Source organism: Acomys minous (assembly GCF_964271855.1).
Source record: "Acomys minous genome assembly, chromosome: 16".
Classification (NCBI taxonomy): Eukaryota; Metazoa; Chordata; class Mammalia; order Rodentia; family Muridae; genus Acomys; species Acomys minous.
This window is the reverse complement of record NC_140498.1, coordinates 63,318,148-63,336,444: the sequence shown is the minus strand read 5'-3', so window position 1 is coordinate 63,336,444 and position 18,297 is coordinate 63,318,148. Positions and strand designations below refer to the sequence as shown.

Here is an 18,297-nt window from a genome sequence, read left to right as displayed (position 1 = left end):
CAATGCTGTTCCCTCTAAGATTTGCAAACAGGGTGCTGATAGGTGACATTTCCTTCATTTTTTGTATTTGAGTTCTCTCTCCTTTGTATGTGTGAGAGTTGTGGCATTGATAAATCTTGTAAATGGATCTTTTAAATCGTCCATTGTGGTCTAGAAGATAGATTTGCTCTGTAAACCTCCATTTGCCTTAGGGGATAGACTTGCACTCCTCTGTCCCTATTGAAACTGGTCAAAGGGTAACCTAGGACCTGAACCTAAAAGAGCCTTAAGGATGACAGCGTATGTGGAATGCGATTTTTTTTTTCAAGACTGCGCCTCTGAGCAGTAGACAAAGCTTAATGCATGCTATCACTAAAGAGATCTTTCTCTATTAATCTGTTAAGTGTATGGAGTGATTTCTCTCTGGGAAGGATACTTACTGTGGAACAGCTGCATCTTGAGCCTTTTAGAAAAAAATGTTTCTGAGACAAGCTCTCCTATGTAGACCCAGGTGACCTTGTCTGTTGCCTTGTTGTCCTCTTGGTTATGCTAACTAAATTCTTCAATTATAGGGCTGTGCCACCACTCAGCATTACAATTACCCATTTGAGTCATAGAGTCAACTGTGCATTGTAGTAACAGGGAAAAGATTTGGATGCGGAGCATGGCTTCTGCCCCCAGACCAGAACAGGAGGACTGGTTTATTGTGTTCATCAAAGGGAGAGAAATAGGATAGGCAAACAGCTGCTGATGTCACCATTGTGAAAAAAGGACCTCATTGTGGCAGGGAGAGTGATTTTTGTAATTTCCCAGCGTATATTAATTCAGATGAATGAAGGCGAGCCAGATTGGTGGGTGTACAATTTAGGGAGGTTAGCTTGAACCAATGAATATTGATTTTCCCTCCTGAGGTACTGTCCTTTGAAGATATCTCCAATACACAGTTAAGGCAACTCTGAGATTTGAGACTTAGGCCAGTGGCTGTAGCTGTATGTGTAAGGGTTACAGATCTCAGCAACTAACATTGCACTTAAAGGGAAGGTCACAAAGTATCCTTTGCCAGGAAATGGCCTATTCTTTTTCAAAGGTGCTATAGCTATTTTTTAAAATTATACTTATCTTTTTAAAATTCAATAATTTGATTTTTTTCTAAATGCAACTTGAGTCAAGTCTCCACAGTTCAAATAGCCCTCAGCACCACTGTCTTCCATATTCCTGCTAGGATGGCCCACAAAGCAGCACTTGCTTAAAGCATCCATTCCTTCCTAAATTGAAGGTCGAAAAATCCACATTTCTCCAAACAAAAACATGGGAAGGCCTATCATAGCAACGCCCCAGTCTCTGGTACCAAATTCTGTTTTAGAGTTTCATTGCTGCAAAGAAACACTATGACCAAGGGAAATCTTATAAAAGAAAATCATTTAGCTGAGTCTGACTTACAGTTTCAGAGGTTTTGTCCATCCATTATCAACATAGTGGGACACATGGCAGTGTCTACGCAGTCATGGTGCTGAAGGAGCTGAGAGTTACATCTCTCTGAGTCTGAGTTCCCTTAGGATGATTTTTTTTTTCCTGGATCCATCTGTTTTCCTATAAATTTGTTTGTTTGTTTGTTTGTTCTTGGTTTTTTGTTTTTCAAGACAAGGTTTCTCTCTATGTAGCCTTTGGCTGTCATGGCCCCAAACTCACAGAGATCCGCCTGCCTCTGCCTCCTTGAGTGCTGGGATTACAGGAGTGCGCCACCACACCCGGCTACTTTCCTATACGTGTCACAACAGCATTTTTTTTTTAAACAACTAACTGTTACACATTGTTTAAATGTACCACATTTTCTTTATCCATTCTTTCATTAAGGGGTATATAGTTTGTTTCTGGTTTCTGTGTATGCAGTGAGCACAGGGAGTAAGCCCAGTGGCAGGGTGGGATGCCCGCTGGCAGGGTGGGATGGCCTGTGGCAGGGTGGGATGCCCTGTGGCAGGGTGGGATGCCCTGTGGCAGGGTGGGATGCCCAGTGGCAGGGTGGGATGCCCTGTGGTAGGGTGGGATGCCCTGTGGCAGGGTGGGATGCCCAGTGGCAGGGTGGGATGCCCAGTGGCAGGGTGGGATGCCCTGTGGCAGGGTGGGATGCCCGCTGGCAGGGTGGGATGCCCGCTGGCAGGGTGGGATGCCCGCTGGCAGGGTGGGATGCCCGCTGGCAGGGTGGGATGCCCTGTGGTAGGGTGGGATGCCCTGTGGCAGGGTGGGATGCCCTGTGGCAGGGTGGGATGCCCGCTGGCAGGGTGGGATGCCCGCTGGCAGGGTGGGATGCCCTCTGGCAGGGTGGGAATGATACAACATCATTCACTGAAGATGCGTTAAGCTCTGTAGGACAGCTTGAAGTCAGATATGGTCATATTTATGGAAATTCTTTTATTTTCCAGGATTCTATCTATCTATCCTGGGTTTTTTTGTTTTTCCCTATGAAATTGAATATTGTTCTTTCAAGGTCTGTAAAGAATTGTGGCCGGGCGTGGTGGCGCATGCCTTTAATCCCAGCACTCGGGAGGCAGAGGCAGGCGGATCGCTGTGAGTTCGAGGCCAGCCTGGTCTACAAAGCGAGTCCAGGACAGCCAAGGCTACACAGAGAAACCCTGTCTCAAAAAACAAAAAACAAAACAAAAAAAAAAAGAATTGTGTTGGGGGCTGGAGAGATGGCTCAGAGGTTAAGAGCATGGCCTGCTCTCCCAAAAGTCCTGAGTTCAATCCCCAGCAAACACATGGTGGCTCACAACCATCTATGGTGTGATCTGGTGCCCTCTTCTGGCCTGAAGGTGTACATGCAGGCCAGAAGTATTTTACTGTGTACTTAATAATAAATAAATCTTTTTTTAAAAATTGTGATGGAATTTTGATGGAGATTGTATTTAATCTGCAGATTGTTTTAGGTATGTGACCATTTTTATTTTGTTAATTCTACAAATGTATGAACATAGGCAATCTTTCAGTTTCTGATATCTTCTTCAGTTTCTGTCTTCAAATGCTTGAAGTTGGTCTCATACCAGTTTTTCGCTTGCTTTTTTAGAGTTACCCCAACCTATTTTAAGTTATTTGAGGCTATTGTGAAGGTTGTTGCTTCCTTGATTTCTTTCTCAGCCCATTTGTCTTTTGGATATAGGAAGGCACTGGTTTCTTCCTTCCTTTCTTTTTTTATTCATCCAACCACTTTGTTGAAAGTGTTTATCAGCTCTAAGGGTTTCCTTGTGGAATTTTTAGAGTCACTTGTGTATACTATCATGTCATCAGCAAATAATGGTAATGTGACTTCTTCCTTTCCAGTTTGTATTTCCTTTGTCTCCTTGGGTTGTTTTATTGCACTAGCTAAATTCAAGTGCTATATTGAATAAATATGGAGAGAGTGGACAACCTTGTTCCTGATTTAGTGGGATTGATTTGAGTTTCTCACCTTTTTTTGTTTGTTTGTTTGTTTCAAGACAGGGTTTCTCCGTGTAGCTTTGGCTGTCCTGGACTCTCTTTGTAGACCAGGCTGGCCTCGAACTCACAGCGATCCACCTGCCTCTGCCTCCCGAGTGCTGGGATTAAAGGTGTGTGCCACCACGCCCGGCTCACCATTTAATTATTGTTAGCTATAGGTGTGTGTAATTTGCCTTTATTGTGTTTAGGTATGTCCTTTGTATCTCTAATCACTCTAAAACTTTTATCATGAATGGGTATTGAATCTTGTCAGATGCTTTTTCATTATCTGATGAGTGGTCACATGTTTTGTCTTACAGTTTATTCATATTATGGATTATATTTACTAACATTCTTATGTTGAACCATCCCTGCATCTCTGGGATGAAGCCTACATGATCATGGTGGATATTTTGATGTGTTCTTGGGTTTGAGTTGCAAGTATTTTATTGAGTATTTTTATGTCTCTGTTCATAAGGAAAATTGGTCTGTAATTCTCTTTGTTGAGTGTGTATTTGGTTTGGGTATTACGGTAACAATGGCTTCATAAAATGAATTAGGTAATATTTCTTCCATTTCTATTTCATTGAAAACTTTTGAGGAACATTGCCATCACCTGCTCTTTGAAAGTCTGCTACATTTCTGCCCTGAAACTGTATGGCCCTGGACTTTTTTGTTTAGTTTTGTTGTCTGGCTTGTAATGGCTTCTCTTTCACTAAGGGTTATAGGGCTATTTAAAGTTTTGTTTTTTGGTTTTTTTATTAATTTTGGTAAGTGGTATCTATCAAGAAATTTACCTATTTATTTGAGAATTTCCAATTTAGTTGAGTACTGTTTTTTAAAGTATGTTGTCATTATTCTCTTTTTTTTTTAAGATTTTATTTATTTATTATGTATACAGTGTTCTGCCTGCATGTACACCTGCAGGCCAGAAGAGGGCACCATATCACATTACAGATGGTTATGAGCCACCATGTGGTTGCTGGGAATTGAACTCAGGACCTTTGGAAGAGCAGGCGGCGCTCTTAACCACTAAGCCATCTCTCCAGCCCTGTCATTATTCTCTTGATTTCCTTCTTTTCTTTTTTTTTTTTTAAATCACTTTTGTCATTTCTGATTTTATTAGTTTAGATATTTTCTCTTTTAGTTAGGTTTTGTTTTTTGTTTTTTGTTTTGTTTGTTTGTTTTGCTTTTTCGAGACAGGGTTTCTCTGTGTAGCCCTGGCTGTCCTGGACTCACTTTGTAGACCAGGCTGGCCTCGAACTCACCGTGATCCGCCTGCCTCTGCCTCCCGAGTGCTGGGATTAAAGGTGTGCGCCACCACGCCCAGCTTTAGTTAGTTTTGATAAGGGTTTATCTAGTAGATTTTTTTCGACAAGCCAACCCTTTGATTCATTGATTATTTGTATTCTTCTCTTTCTAGTTTATGGATTTCTGCCCTCAATTTGCTAATTCATTGATGTCTGTTACCTTCTTGTGTGTTTACTTCTTTTTGTCCTACTCTCAGGTGTGCTGGTTAGTTGCTATTATGAGATCTCTCCAGTATTTTCATGCAGGCACTTTAGTGCTTATGAATATTCCTCTTAGTACCACTAATATTCCTCATTGTGGTCCACAAATTTTAATATGTTGTGTACTTATTTTCATTGAATTTTTGAAGTCTTTAATTTCTTTATTTCTGTCTTAACCCATTTTTCATTCGGTACTTTGTAAGCTTTGTGATATTTATGTTGTTGATCTCCAGCTTTATTCCATGGGGTCTGACAGGATGCAGGATATTATTTCATTTTCCTTGTATCTGCTGAGACTTGTATTGTGTCTAAGTACGCGGTTAATTTTAGAGAAAGTTTCATGAGGTGCTGAGAAGAGGGTAATTTTCTTTTTGTAAACTGTAAATATCAGTTAAATTCGTTTTGTTTATAATGTTAGTTAGGTCACATATTTCTATGTTTAGTTTTTGTCTGGAGGAGCTGTCCTCAGTGAGAGTCGAGTATTTCAGTCTCCTGTATCAGTGTGGGAGGGTCAATGTACGATTTTAGCTTTAAAACTGTTTCTTTTAGAAACTGGGTAACCACGTGTTTGGGGTATAAGTGTTAAAATTTTAACTGTCCCCAGGCATGGTGGCGCACGCCTTTAATCCCAGCACTCGGGAGGCAGAGGCAGGTAGATCGCTGTGAGTTTGAGGCCAGCCTGGTCTACAAAGCGAGTCCAGGACAACCAAGACTACACGGAGAAACCCTGTCTCAAAAAAAAACAAAATAAATAAATAAATAAATAAATAAAACGAAAAATGAACTGTCATCTTGGTGTATTTTTCCTTTGCGGAATATGTAGTGTCTTCCCTATTTCTTGATTAATTTTTATTTGAAATGTTTCTTGCTAGTCATTAAAATGTCTACACCAACCTGGTTCTTAGGTCCATTTTTTCTAATACCCTTTCAATCCCTTTACTCTGGGATAATGTGTATCCTTGAGGTTGAAGCAGAAGGATGGATCCTGTTCTACCTTGATCTCGTTAATCTGTGTCTTTTTGTGGTGGAATTAAGGCCATTGATATTGAGAGATATAAATGACCAGTGAAAATTTCTGTTTATTGTAGCATGGATATGTTTGGCCCTCATAGACTCCTGTGCCTGGACGCTTGGCACACGGAGTGTGGAACTAGCAGGTGGTGTGGTCTTGTTGCAGTGGGCGTGGCATTGTTGGAAGAAGTGTGTCACTGTGGATGTTGTCAGCACTCTCCTCCTTGCTGCCTGTGGATCAAGAGAATCCTCAGCTCCTTTTCAAGAAGTATGTCTCCCTGCATGCTGCCATGCGCCCCACCATTCTGGTAACAGATTAAACCTCAGAAACTATAAGCCAGCCCCGGTAAAATTTTTGCTTTAATAAGAGATGTCTTGATCATGGTGTCTCTTTAGCAATAAAACTCAAACAGAGACACCATTATTTTCTTGTTCCTGGTGGTGCTGGTGTACATGTGAGAGAGAGAGAGGGAGTCTGTGTCTGTGTATTGTTTTCATCCTTTTGGTTTTGCTGATGTAAGATCATTTATTTATTTCCTGTATTTTCATGTATGTATTTAATCTGCTTAATTCAGATTTTCCTTCTTTCCAGTCCTAATTTTTCATTTCAAGGATTCTCTCAGATTGTGTTTTCTTTATTGCTTCTATTTCTGTTTTCACGTCTTGAGCAGTTTGTTTTCTTTGACTTTTTCTTGTTTTGTTTGTCTTTGTTTTTTTGAGACAGGTTTTCTCTGTGTAGCCTTGGCTGTCCTAGACTTACTTTGTAGACCAGGCTGGCCTCAAATTCACAGAGATCTGCCTGCCTCTGCCTCCTGAGTGCTGGGATTAAAGGTGTGCGCCACCATGCCAGGCTTCTTGTTTTGTTTTGTTTTTTCCCCTTAAATTTATGGGTCTTATTGGTTTCCTCCAATTGTTTGTGTTTTCCTGTTAAAGATTTTTATTTATTATGTATACAGCATTCTGCCTGCATGTGCACCTACATGGCCATTAGAGACAATCTAGCCTCAATAGGAGAAGATGCACCCAGTCCTACTACAACTTGATATGCAAGGCAGTTTGATATCCATGGGAGGTCTCCCCTTCTCTGAGGAGAAAGGGGGGAGATTGGGGGAGGGAAGGTGAGAGGGAGGGACTGGGAGGAAAAGAAGGAGGGGAGGCTATGATTCAATTGTAAAGTAAATTAATTGATTAATTAATTAATGAAAAAATAAATCTGATTTTTTTTTTCAACAAACCATTGTTTCTGTTTGATGGTTCTTACTGATGCATCATTCAGGTCTACAGTGAAAAACAGCAACAAGTGTGGTAAAAGAAAACACTAAGTCTGTGGTTTGTAGAGAAAAACAGAAAAACTAGGTTTTCAAATGGCAGTCAAATGGTGAAACAGAAGCAGAAGTTTAAAGTAGGTTATTGGAGATAATCTACTCCTATCAAAGAAGGTGCTCTGAGGGTAACACCTCATCCTCTAAAAGCCTTGAATTCATGGAAGGAGTAGGACAAAGTGATTTCCTTTCCCAGGAATGAACTGTATACGGAACCTAAGCATGGTGTGGTCTCTCCCAATTTAAAACACAAACTTAACAGGATCATCTATGTTGTATATGGAACTAAGTGGAAATAAGATTCAAACTTTAAAGGTCATGGATTCTTCCTCTGTGGTTTCAGTTCAGCACTGTTGCACCCATCCGTGTTTATCGGAGTCAGAGCCCCAGTGAGGAGACTGTAAGCCTGGAGCCGGGCGTGGTGGCGCACGCCTTTAATCCCAGCACTCGGGAGGCAGAGGCAAGCAGATCACTCTGAGTTCAAGACCAGCCTGGTCGGCAAAGCAAGTCCAGGACAGCCAAGGCTACAGAGAAACCCTGTCTCAAACAACAGCAACAACAACAACAACAAAAAACAAACAAAAGAAAATTTTATGAAGCTTTGAGGATGAATCCTAGGTTGACTTTTGAGTCCATTATAGCTTGTGATACCCAAGCTGTGAGGTATCTGCAATGGTGAGCCGCAGATAGGAGATTGAAGTACCCAAAGAGAGAAATGTAGAACTTGCAGAGGAAGCGAGCCATCTAGGCCCATTGAAACGGAAGCCCCATGTGCCTGAGATAGAGCTACAGGATTTGGTGTTTGCCTTGCTAGCATTCAGTCTTTCCTTCCTTGGTCCAGTCTTTCCCTGGTACGTCTCTATCTCTCTCTTTTGGAATACGAATTTTTTTTGGGGGGGGGGGCGGGTTTCAAAACAGGGTCTCTCTGTGTAGCCCTGGCTGTCCTGGACTCCTTCTGTAGCCCAGGCTGGCCTCGAACTCACAGCAATCCACCTGCCTCTGCCTCCCAAGTGCTGGGATTAAAGGTGTGAGCCACCACCGCCCGTCTTGGAATACGAATTTTTATTTCAGGCCATTGTATGTTAGAAAGATATAGTTTGTTTCTTCATTTTACAATAAGTTTCCGGCAAGAGAGTGCCTTACGTGTCAGAAGAGTCTTTGAACATTTGAACATTGTAGGGACAATTGCAGACTATGAGGATCAATGAAAACAGACTAAAAGCATTTTCATTATAAGGTGACCCTGAGCCTTTAGGGACCAGAGTCAGAATGGAGTTGATGGAATGAAAAGCCTCCCAGACAGCCGGGCGTGGTGGCGCACACCTTTAATCCCAACACTCGGGAGGCAGAGGCAGGCGGATCACTGTGAGTTCGAGGCCAGCCTGGTTTACAAAGCAAGTCTAGGACAGCCAAGGCTACACAGAGAAACCTTGTCTCAAAAAAACCAAAAAAAAAAAAAGAAAAGAAAAGAAAAGAAAAGCCTCCCAGACAGGGTAATGGGAGTGCTTCTGAAACCTTCAGTAGGCAGAGCCTTTTGGGGGGAGCTGGGGGGGGAGTTTCTTACAGGAGATAGGATTTGACTATCTATGGCCTCTCACCCTATTCCCTGTTCTTCGTACCTATTTCTGTGGTTGAAACTGATCAGCAAGATTCCATCTCCCGCTGTCATCCCTTCACCATCAGATTCTATCCCTAAATCCCATAAGAAACAGTAGAAACAATTGCTACTCAACGCTAAGCCATTTTGCTAGGCTGGTGGTCTTCTGTTGTTGCTTTGCTTTTGTTTTGTTCTGTTTTTTGTTTCTTTGAGACAAGGTTGCTCTGTGAAGCCTTGGTTGTCCTGAAAATAGGTTTGTAGACTAAGCTGGCCTTCAGCTCAAGAGATGAGCCTTCCTCTGCCTCCTGTGTGCCGGGATTAGAGGTGTAGGCCAACATGCCTAAGCTTTTTTTATTTTTAGATTATTGACTGATGAGCCTAGAATATAGGTGTTTGCATATTGTATGCATATACTGTTGTTATGAGCTTCAGTCGCATGCTGAGTTTTGAGCTTTGGCAGAGGATATCATTCCTGTAATGGTATGTATTTATAGCATCCACCCTGCTTGAGCCTTCTGAGTCACTGACTTGCAGGTGCCTGACATACTTTGTACCTCTTGTGTATGTTTTAAAGGTTTTTGAATGAATATGAGTTTTTGTCTGTAGGCGTGGATGTGTACCACTTGTGGTGTGTCTGTTTCTCATAGCTGTCAGCAGATGGCCTCTGATCCACCGGATTTGTGGTTATCGATAGTTGGGAGACCCCATGTAAGTGTTGGCAATTGAGCCCTCATCCTCTGTAAGACCGACAAGAGGTCTTGACTGCTGAGCCATCTCTCCTGTCCTGTGTTGTTTATTTATGTTTAATATTAACATTGGAAATGTTTTCAGCTGTCTGTTTGTAACAGTTTCAACATGTGTTCTCTTTTAGTAAGATCTTATTAATGTCAAAGTTTAACCTGGGACAATTCAAGTTTCTTGGAGATTAATACAGAACTGGAGTGAATGCATAACTCTTTGTAGGAACTTCAGCAAAGGCCTCTGAGTTCTTTCTATCCTTTTTGTTTGATTGATCGATTTTTGCAGGAGATACAGGGTCTTAATATGTACCTCTGGTTAACCTGGAACTCATTGCATGGACCAGGCTGGCATCCAACTCAATGAAATACAGCTGCCTCTGCCTCTTGAGTGTTAGGATTAAAGGCATGAGCCAATACACCCCGGCTGACCGTCTTTTTTTGTTGTTATTAATTATTCAAATTGTTTCTCTGTTATAGACTCACTAGTGTTGACTTTGTTTTGTTTCTTTCGCTTGACTTTTTTTTTTCTAGTTTTTTCAAGACAGGGCCTCTCTGTGTTAGCTTTGGCCGTACTGGACTCGCTTTGTAGGCCAGGCTGGCCTCAAACTCACAGCGATCCACCTGCCTCTGCTTCCCAAGTGCTGGGATTATCGCTTGACTTTCTTGACATCTGTTAATAGACATTTCTCTTACAAGGCTGTATCATATTCAAAGGGCACAGAAATGAGAGGTGTGAACATCTTCAGTTCCTTCCAAAATGGCTTGCCAATTACAATATACATATTACAGAATAAGTGTTGGAAGCACCAGAATTATATGAATATATTGTTAATGTAGTTTACATTTACAATGCTACCAGTAACAACCTTTTTTTTTTTTTTTTGTACACACGTATGGGATATTTTAGGATACAGTCACTTATGATGATGTGCATGTGAACTTCACTCAAGATGATTGGGCTTTGTTGAATCCTCCCAGAAGTTTCCACAAAGATGTCATGCTGGAAAGCTATCATACCCTCACTGCTGTAGGTAAGACTGTGAGTAGTTTTCCTTCACACTTAAAATAAAGAGAAAAATGTTTCTTGCATAGCAATGGTCTTATGTAATTTCAATTCAGAAAGAGGAAGAATGCAGTAATTGGGGCTGGAGAGATGGCTTGAAGGTTAAGAGCACTGACTGCTCTTCTGGAGGTCCTGAGTTCAATTCCCAGCAACCACCTGGTGGCTGACAACCATCTATAATGTGATCTGATGCCCTCTCTGGCCTAAGGTGTACACGCAGACAGAACACTGTATACATAATACTAAATAAATAAATCTTAAAAAAAAAAAAAAGGATGCAGTGATTGAATAAAGCATGGTTCTAAGGTTCACTGAATACACTAACTTAAACTTTTCATAACTTCCAATAATATATCATACATTTCTTGTACTACTTCTGATATGATAGCCTGTATTTTAGGCTGTAATTGGGAGGACAATAATATTGAAGGACACCGTCAAAGTTCTAGAAGACATGAAAGGTAGCTTTCATGTGAACGCTGATACAAATGTGCCTTTGTAGAAATTGTAATGTGCTCTGGACGTTTTAAGAAAAAATGACAGTGTAAATACACAAAACCTTAAGTGTTCTGATGATTAATAAACTCTCACAAAACCATGTACCTCAGTGTCAGCTAACTGATGTGTAATTGTAAGCAGTCCTCTATGAAAGGACACAAGGAACCAAGGCCTTAACAGATATCACCCTTTGAATCATAGTCCCATGAGAGCGTTGCTGTAGAATTGTCAGTACTGGGCTGGAGAGATGGCTCAGAGGTTAAGAGCCCTAACTGTTCTGCTGTTCTTCCAAAGGTCCTGAGTTCAATTCCCAGCAACCACATGGTGGCTCACAACCATCTATAGTGTGATCTAATACCCTCTTCTGGCCGGCATGCATGCAGGCAAAGCACTGTTTACATAATAAATAAATAAATAAAATCTTTAAAAAAAAAAAAAAAAGAATTGTCAGTACCTTTAGTTGCATATACCAATCAGGTATCCCAAAAGGCGCACACACATTTATTGGTGATGGGCATATATCCAGCACCTTCTAAGGAGCAAATAGTCCATAGTAAAGCTAGTGTTACTTAGGTACTTGTGTAGTGACTTAGCAAAGTTTAGTGAGAGGGGAAGTTTAAGAGTGCCAAGATGGTTCTTCTAGAGAAATCTTAATATCTGTATCGCATCTCTAGTACAAACCAAAAATTAAGCTGTGTGAATATGATGTGAAAACATTTTATTTGCTATTCTTTATTTCATAGGTATATAATAACACCCTGGCTACAGCCATGTGGGTATAAGGGATATGGAAAGGAAAAAAAAAAATGTACCTCTGTCTCTCCCAGAACAATTAGAAGAGATGTAGTTGTCCCTAGAGTGAGTAAAACTTGTGAACATGGTACAACTTTCTAATTAATTGGTGTTCCAGCATCACTGAGAATACATCAACAAACTCATACTGCAGAAAAGACCCATGGGTCCAAGGAATGTGGAACTTTTTCTGTTTGTTTTGGTTAACTTTTCACATGTAGTGTGTCTCACAACACTGGAAAATGCTATTAATGCAACCAGTGTGGTAAATCTCTGAGTTCTCCCAATATTCAACAAATATGTGAAAAACTCATATTGGAAATGGATACCATCAATGTGAGCCATGTACTAAAGGCCATAACCATCACAGGTATCTTCAAACACACAAAAGACCCTATAATAAAAAGGAACGCTATGAATGTAAACATATAATATCTTTAGATCTCATTCCTCTTTATAGTTATACCAAATTATAAAATTAAATCTTGCAGATAAAAGGATTCATCAGTGTAATTAATGTGAGAATGCATTTTCATGTATCAGTCTTCTTTGTAGGCATGAAAGAAGTCATACTGTAGAGAAACACTGTGCATATGATCAATGTGGTAAAGCCTTTGCATATCATAATCATCTTCAAAGGCATGAAAAATATTGGACAGTAACCCCATGAATGTAATTTTTGCATACCTAGTCTTTTAAATCATGAAAAATTTCATATAAGGGTTAAACTTTTAGTATGAAGTCAGTATGCTAAAGAATAGTCTTTGAGGACCTGAAAAAGCTCATACCAAAGGGAATCTATGACTGTAAATGATTTGGTGAGATCATTAACCAGCGCACTCGCATTTCAGTTACATAAGACTATTCTGGAAGAAAAAATTGACAGGTGTCAGTCGGGCGTGGTGGCACACGCCTTTAATCCTAGCACTCAGGAGGCAGAGGCAGGTGGATCGCTGTGAGTTCAAGGCCGGCCTGGTCTACAAAGTGAGTCCAGAACAGCCAAGACTACACAGAGAAACCCTGTCTCAAAAACAAACAAAAAAAAATTGACAGGTGTCAATAATCTGATCAAGCATTTGCTTTTATTTTGTTTGTACCTTGAAATGCAAATGGGCAAAAAGCTTGTGAGTTTAAGCATTAAGTTAAACATTAGATTTCATAGTTCTGTTCAAGCATATGAAATAACTCATCGAGATGTAGTGGCTTTTCTGTTGCTGTGATAAAACACAATGTCCAAGGCAACTTTTAAAGGAGTTTAACTTGGCTGCTTCTTCCAGAGGGCTGTGCGATCCCAATGAAAGTGGCCTGACAATAAGTTTCAGACATGGCAGCTAAAGCAGGAAGCTCGGAACTCACATCCTCAACCTGAAGTGTGAAGCAGAGGGTGAACCTGGAAATGGTGTATGGATGTAAACTCTCCAGCCCACCTCAAGTGCCGTGTCTTCTCCAGCAGGGCAGCATTTCCTAAATCTTCCTAAGTGATACCACCAACTGAGAAGAATTAATCTCTTTGACTCCAAGCCTACATGTTTGCCTCCTGTTACAGCAACCAATTCATGATGAAGAAAAGCCCTTTAAATAAGCTTTGAGAGGCCTCAGAATCTTGGGTTACAGAAATGAAAACTCACACAAGAAAAACAGTCATAAGTGAAATTTATGTTTGGGTAACAGTTGGTTTTAATTTTAATTATGTGATGCAAGTGTGACTTTGTGTGGCTATGTGCACATTTCTGCTTTTACACAAGAAGGTTAGACCCTTGTGTCTTCTTGTGTGTGGTAAATTTTACAGAAAGCTTTTAACAACCTTTCCGAGTCCTGAGAATGAAATTGACTTAACTGCTTTATCATGTCTCTAGCCCTGTGAATATTTTAAAGCCTTTATATATCAGTTGACATCAGCCAACAGGGAAGTACTCATACAAAGGAAAAACCCCATTAGCTAAAGAATTTGGTGAAGACATTTGACATCACAGATGTCTTCTGTCTGAGAGGAAAAAAAACGCTTTTTTTTTCCCACACAACAAAGCTTTATTCATCCTCAGCGACTAAAGACAAGTTCACTGGTGCCTCACTTGAGAATGCTGTCATCTCGAGGTCTGCCAGTTCTCTCTCGATGCATTTTAGCTCATCTAGTCTCTTCTCCTCTGCTGCTATCCGCCTCTCCTCCTCTGCCCGGGGTTTTAGGTAACTGTAGCGTTTGGCGCCGTAGTCCATGCCAATGACCAGGGCGGAGTATCGGCCGAACTTGATGAGCGGAGAGACCTGAACCGGGGAAACCATCTTGTCCGTGACCTTCGCACCGGAAGCTCCGGGGGGGGGGGGGCGGGAGGGGGAAGGAAACTCTTATTCATGTCTTTTGCATCCTAGCCTTGAAACAAGTAAATCATGTTTTTTACTCAAGACTGATGGTGAAAAATCACTGCATTATGGTTTCAATTTTGAATATTTGAAGTAAAATATGCTGTACGTGTAGCAAATCCAGTTAGCGAAGTTTATTTTGTCGTCCTTATATTCTCTCTGTGCCTTTTGTTCATCTTCTGTTGTGATTTCACTTGGCAATAAGGGTTTTCTGCTTTGCGGCACAGAATGGGATGCTCATCTAAGTGGTCCGTTGTTTATTTAAACATCAGGCAGTATGTGATCATACTTTTCAAAGAAGGGTGTCTGGCTTGTTGTTTCTGGCTTTGTTTTTCATATTTTTCACAAATCCCCTCGAGATGTTATTGTCTGTTATCCAAACTGCCTTTGATATCGGTAATTAATCAGGGGTGCATTGAACTCTTGATTCTCTTCGGAACAGGTTCAAAGATAGAAGATGTACCCTCAACGTGTCCTGTTTTGTCAACGCATTTTAACAACGTTCATATTAAAATGTTTACACGAAGTAACTCACGTGTGTCTCCAAAGCAGCATTTTTTATCTATCTGGAAGAGATGCAGTACAGTAGAATAGTCAGAAATCAACTGTTTATCTCACAATTTAGCTTAATGTGCTACGGATACGTATATATTGCCAAAGCCAAGTTTTGAGAGGCCTAGGGGAGCATCCTGGGATAGGAGGCAGAATTTAGCGTTCACTTTACATCATAGGGCACCCAGCTGATGGCTCAGGCGGACTGACAGATGAAGAATGAGGGAAGGAAGCGTCTCCAGGGACTGGGGCCTGGCTGTCCTGCTGCTGAGGAGGGAAACTTAAAATGACCACATTTTTCCTGCAGCCAGGGCAATAAAAGTGTCTCCTAGCCAAAAAAGAAAACAACCAAATAAACAAACAAAAGCTACAGGGGGCGGAGGGAGTGGCTGGAGAGATGGCTCAGAGGTTAAGAGCACTGGCTGCTCTCCCAAAGGTCCTGAGTTCAATTCCCAGCAACCACATCTATAATGAGATCTGGTGCCCTCTTCTGGCGTGCAGGCATACGTGCAGGCAGGTCACTGTATACATAATAAATAAATAAATCTTTTTTTAAAAAAATGACTGTGGGGGGTTATAAAAGGGTCTTTTGATCTGAGGTCTGGCCTGCTTGCTTTAGTAGGCTGATGGTAAGGCCCTGAGTCTACTAACTTATTTGTGACTTGATGAGAGAAAAGAAGAGAAATAATAACCAAGCAGTGGCCACGCTCAAGAGGAGAAGGTGGATGAAATTTAAAACTTCAACCTCATTTATTGTCTGGTCATAGTTTTTATACTTCTGAGACAAAGCTCGGTATGTTAGAAAAGGAATTGCCTCATAGCATTTTGGGATTTTTTTTTTTTTGGTTTGTTTGGTTAGTTTTTGTTATTTGAGACAGGGTTTCTCTGTGTAATAACCTTGACTGTCCTGGACTTTTTAGACCAGGCTGGCCTCAAACCCATAGATATCTGCCTACCTCTGCCTCCCGAGTGCTAGAATTAAAGAAAATTAATCACAAAAACAGATGAATTCTAAAATCCAACAGGATAGTGGGTTACATGTTATTTCATTAAAAACTAAATATTTGCCACGTGTGGTGGTGCATGCCTCTAAATCCCAGCACTGGGGAGGCAGAGGCAGGTGGATCGATGTGAGTTTGAGATCAGCGTGGTCTACAAAGGGTGTCCAGGACAGCCAGGGCTGTTACACAGAGAAGCCCTGTCTTGAAAAACCTTAAAAGAACAAAACAAAACAAAACCCACAAAAACCTAAACGTTCTTATCTATGCATCCATTACATAAGTTCATAGTGGGTTCAAAATAACAAAGATTGGCAAGAACTAAAGGTTAGTTAACAGGGTCTAAGAGGTTACAAGAGGGCAGCCTGGTCTACAAAGTGAGTCCAGGACAGCCAAGGCTACACAAAGGAACCCTGTCTTGAGAAAAAACAAAACAAAACAAAACAAAAAGTGGAGGCAGGAATTTCAGGACTTCAATGTCATCTATGTTGGGAGTGGTCAATGGTCTGTGGTGGCAGACCCGTGGAACCAAGAGAGACTGTGATTGGTTCAGGCCAATGTCCGTAGTCTACCCTGAAGCTCCATGTCTTTTTTTTTTTTAAGATGTATTTATTTATTATTATGTATACAGTACTCTGCCTGCATGTACACCTGTAGGCCAGAAGAGGACATCAGATCACATTATAGATGGTTGTGAGCCACCATGTGGTTGCCGGGAATTGAACTCAGGACCTTTGGAGCAGCAGTCAGTGCCCTTAACCTCTGAGCCATCTCTCTAGCCCTGAAGCTCCATGTCTTCATGGGGTATGACACCAGCAAGTTTTAGCTCTGAGGCTCAGGACAGTTTTTGTCATCATCAGCGACACCTTCTTCCCTGTAGAAGCCAATTTAGGAGCCCTGGGAAGCTTGAGTCCGTATTCTGAACCCAACACATTTGCATACAGTAGAGGATGCCTCTGCTATGTGCATGGGGCTGGACAAGGACAGAGACACGTGGGCTTGGCTGCCCACTGGCTAAGGTTGCTGTTCATCTGCCTCTTCCTCACCCACATCCTAGAGGCACAGATATGAGGCAAGAGGCATCTGCTATAAAATAAATGATGGGGAACCAAGCGGACTGGGAGAACAGCTAAGAATGTCACTGTTGAAGGATGATGCAGTGCCGCACACCATTAATCCCAGCACAGGACAAAGGCAGCTCCATCTCTGAGTCACAGGACGAGGGGCGGATGGCATAGGTCCAAATGAACTGCGTAGCCCTAGCTCCCAGCGATGGGCAGCCATGCTGGTCTGCAACTGAGGTTGAGGGTTAGTGCTAGGCCCTCTGGGTGTGGCTGAGGGGCTGGGACAAGAGTAACGGAATCGTTGGCTCAGGACTCCTTGGGTCAGTCATGTGCACGCTGTGGCCACACAGGTCTCGCACCTGTCCCTTCCCCTTGGTCTCGCCCTGCCCACTGGGCTTCAGGTTACACCTAAATTCTAAGAGCTCTAAGGTTAAATAGAAGCAGCAGGCACCATAAGGATGATGGGGGAGTCGAGGCTTTTCAGTCTGTGATTTGACCCCAAACTGGTGTGGGTCTTGCTAGGCTTCTCTTGTCTCAGGCTCTGGACTACCAGAAGTTTATAAACATGAGCCACCATGCCTAGCCAGAAAAGCACTGTTATTGACAAAATTAAATATTCCCTCAGCTGGTAAGTGGGCAAATAATGGAAAGGTTGTGATGCCTGACAGCTGGAACTGACAATAGCTCATCTCACATAGCCAAAAATAGAGGGTAAAAACACATATTCATAAAATAGCATCTTAAGCTGGGCAGTGGTGGCACATGCCTTTAATCCCAGCATTGAGGAGGCAGAGAATCAGGCAGATCTCTGTGAGACTGAAGCCAGCCTGGACTACAAAGCATGTTCTAGGAGCCAAGGCTACAGAGAGAAACTCTCTCTCAAAAAAAAAAAAAAAAAGAATAAATAAAATATGAATAAAACAGCATCCTAGGTGTGTAATTATGCAAAAAGCTTTGATGAATTGGCAGTCTGCATGTTCTCCAATCCTGAAATCCATCTGTTTCATGATTTCCTCCTCTAAGATGCTGCATCTTTCAAGGACTGTGGCTTTGGGAGGAGATTCCCCTTACAAACATGCGCGGGTTTTATGTTTTTAGCGCACCATCTAGGACTTGCACCTGCTCCACAGGTGCCGTAGTAGCTAGCCACTGTTCCTGATTACAAATTTAGTGTTGCTGTGGTAAAACCTCTTGCAGGTCCCATTTACAATGGCTCGCAGCTGTTGTACTTTCTATCCTAGGCTACATTTAAATTCTATATTCTGTTATAGGCTCAATTTAGTCATAGCAAATGCACAATTATAAAGATCATGGAGGCATTATAGGAATCTCCGTTTTTTGTTTAGTAGCACAGGATTTAAC

The 18,297-nt window shown here is 41.6% G+C and overlaps 1 protein-coding gene and 1 pseudogene across 8 annotated transcripts in view; one reads left to right on the top strand and one right to left on the bottom strand.

Moving 5' to 3' along the window:
* LOC311585628 (zinc finger protein 120-like) overlaps positions 1–13,827 on the top strand; it is a gene marked incomplete at its 3' end in the record, with an annotated part of 49,129 nt that extends 35,302 nt beyond the window's left edge. For 2 of the 7 annotated variants that reach the window (XR_014775280.1, XR_014775282.1), the window contains 3 exons: positions 6,118–6,219; positions 10,518–10,641; positions 13,241–13,827. Coding sequence is in view for 3 of the 7 variants with exons in the window: in XM_084761065.1 (XP_084617191.1) it covers positions 6,029–6,263 (235 nt within the window). Of the gene's footprint in view, positions 1–6,028; positions 6,433–10,517; positions 10,642–13,240 lie in introns of those variants that run through there. The other 5 variants (XM_084761067.1, XM_084761066.1, XR_014775283.1 and 2 more) reach the window with 4 other exon arrangements.
* A 139-nt stretch (positions 13,828–13,966) lies between these two features.
* On the bottom strand, positions 13,967–14,840 carry LOC311585639 (ATP synthase subunit e, mitochondrial-like; annotated as a pseudogene). The gene has a single exon. The product of its transcript is annotated as an ATP synthase subunit e, mitochondrial-like (transcript).
* Positions 14,841–18,297: the final 3,457 nt, after the last annotated feature.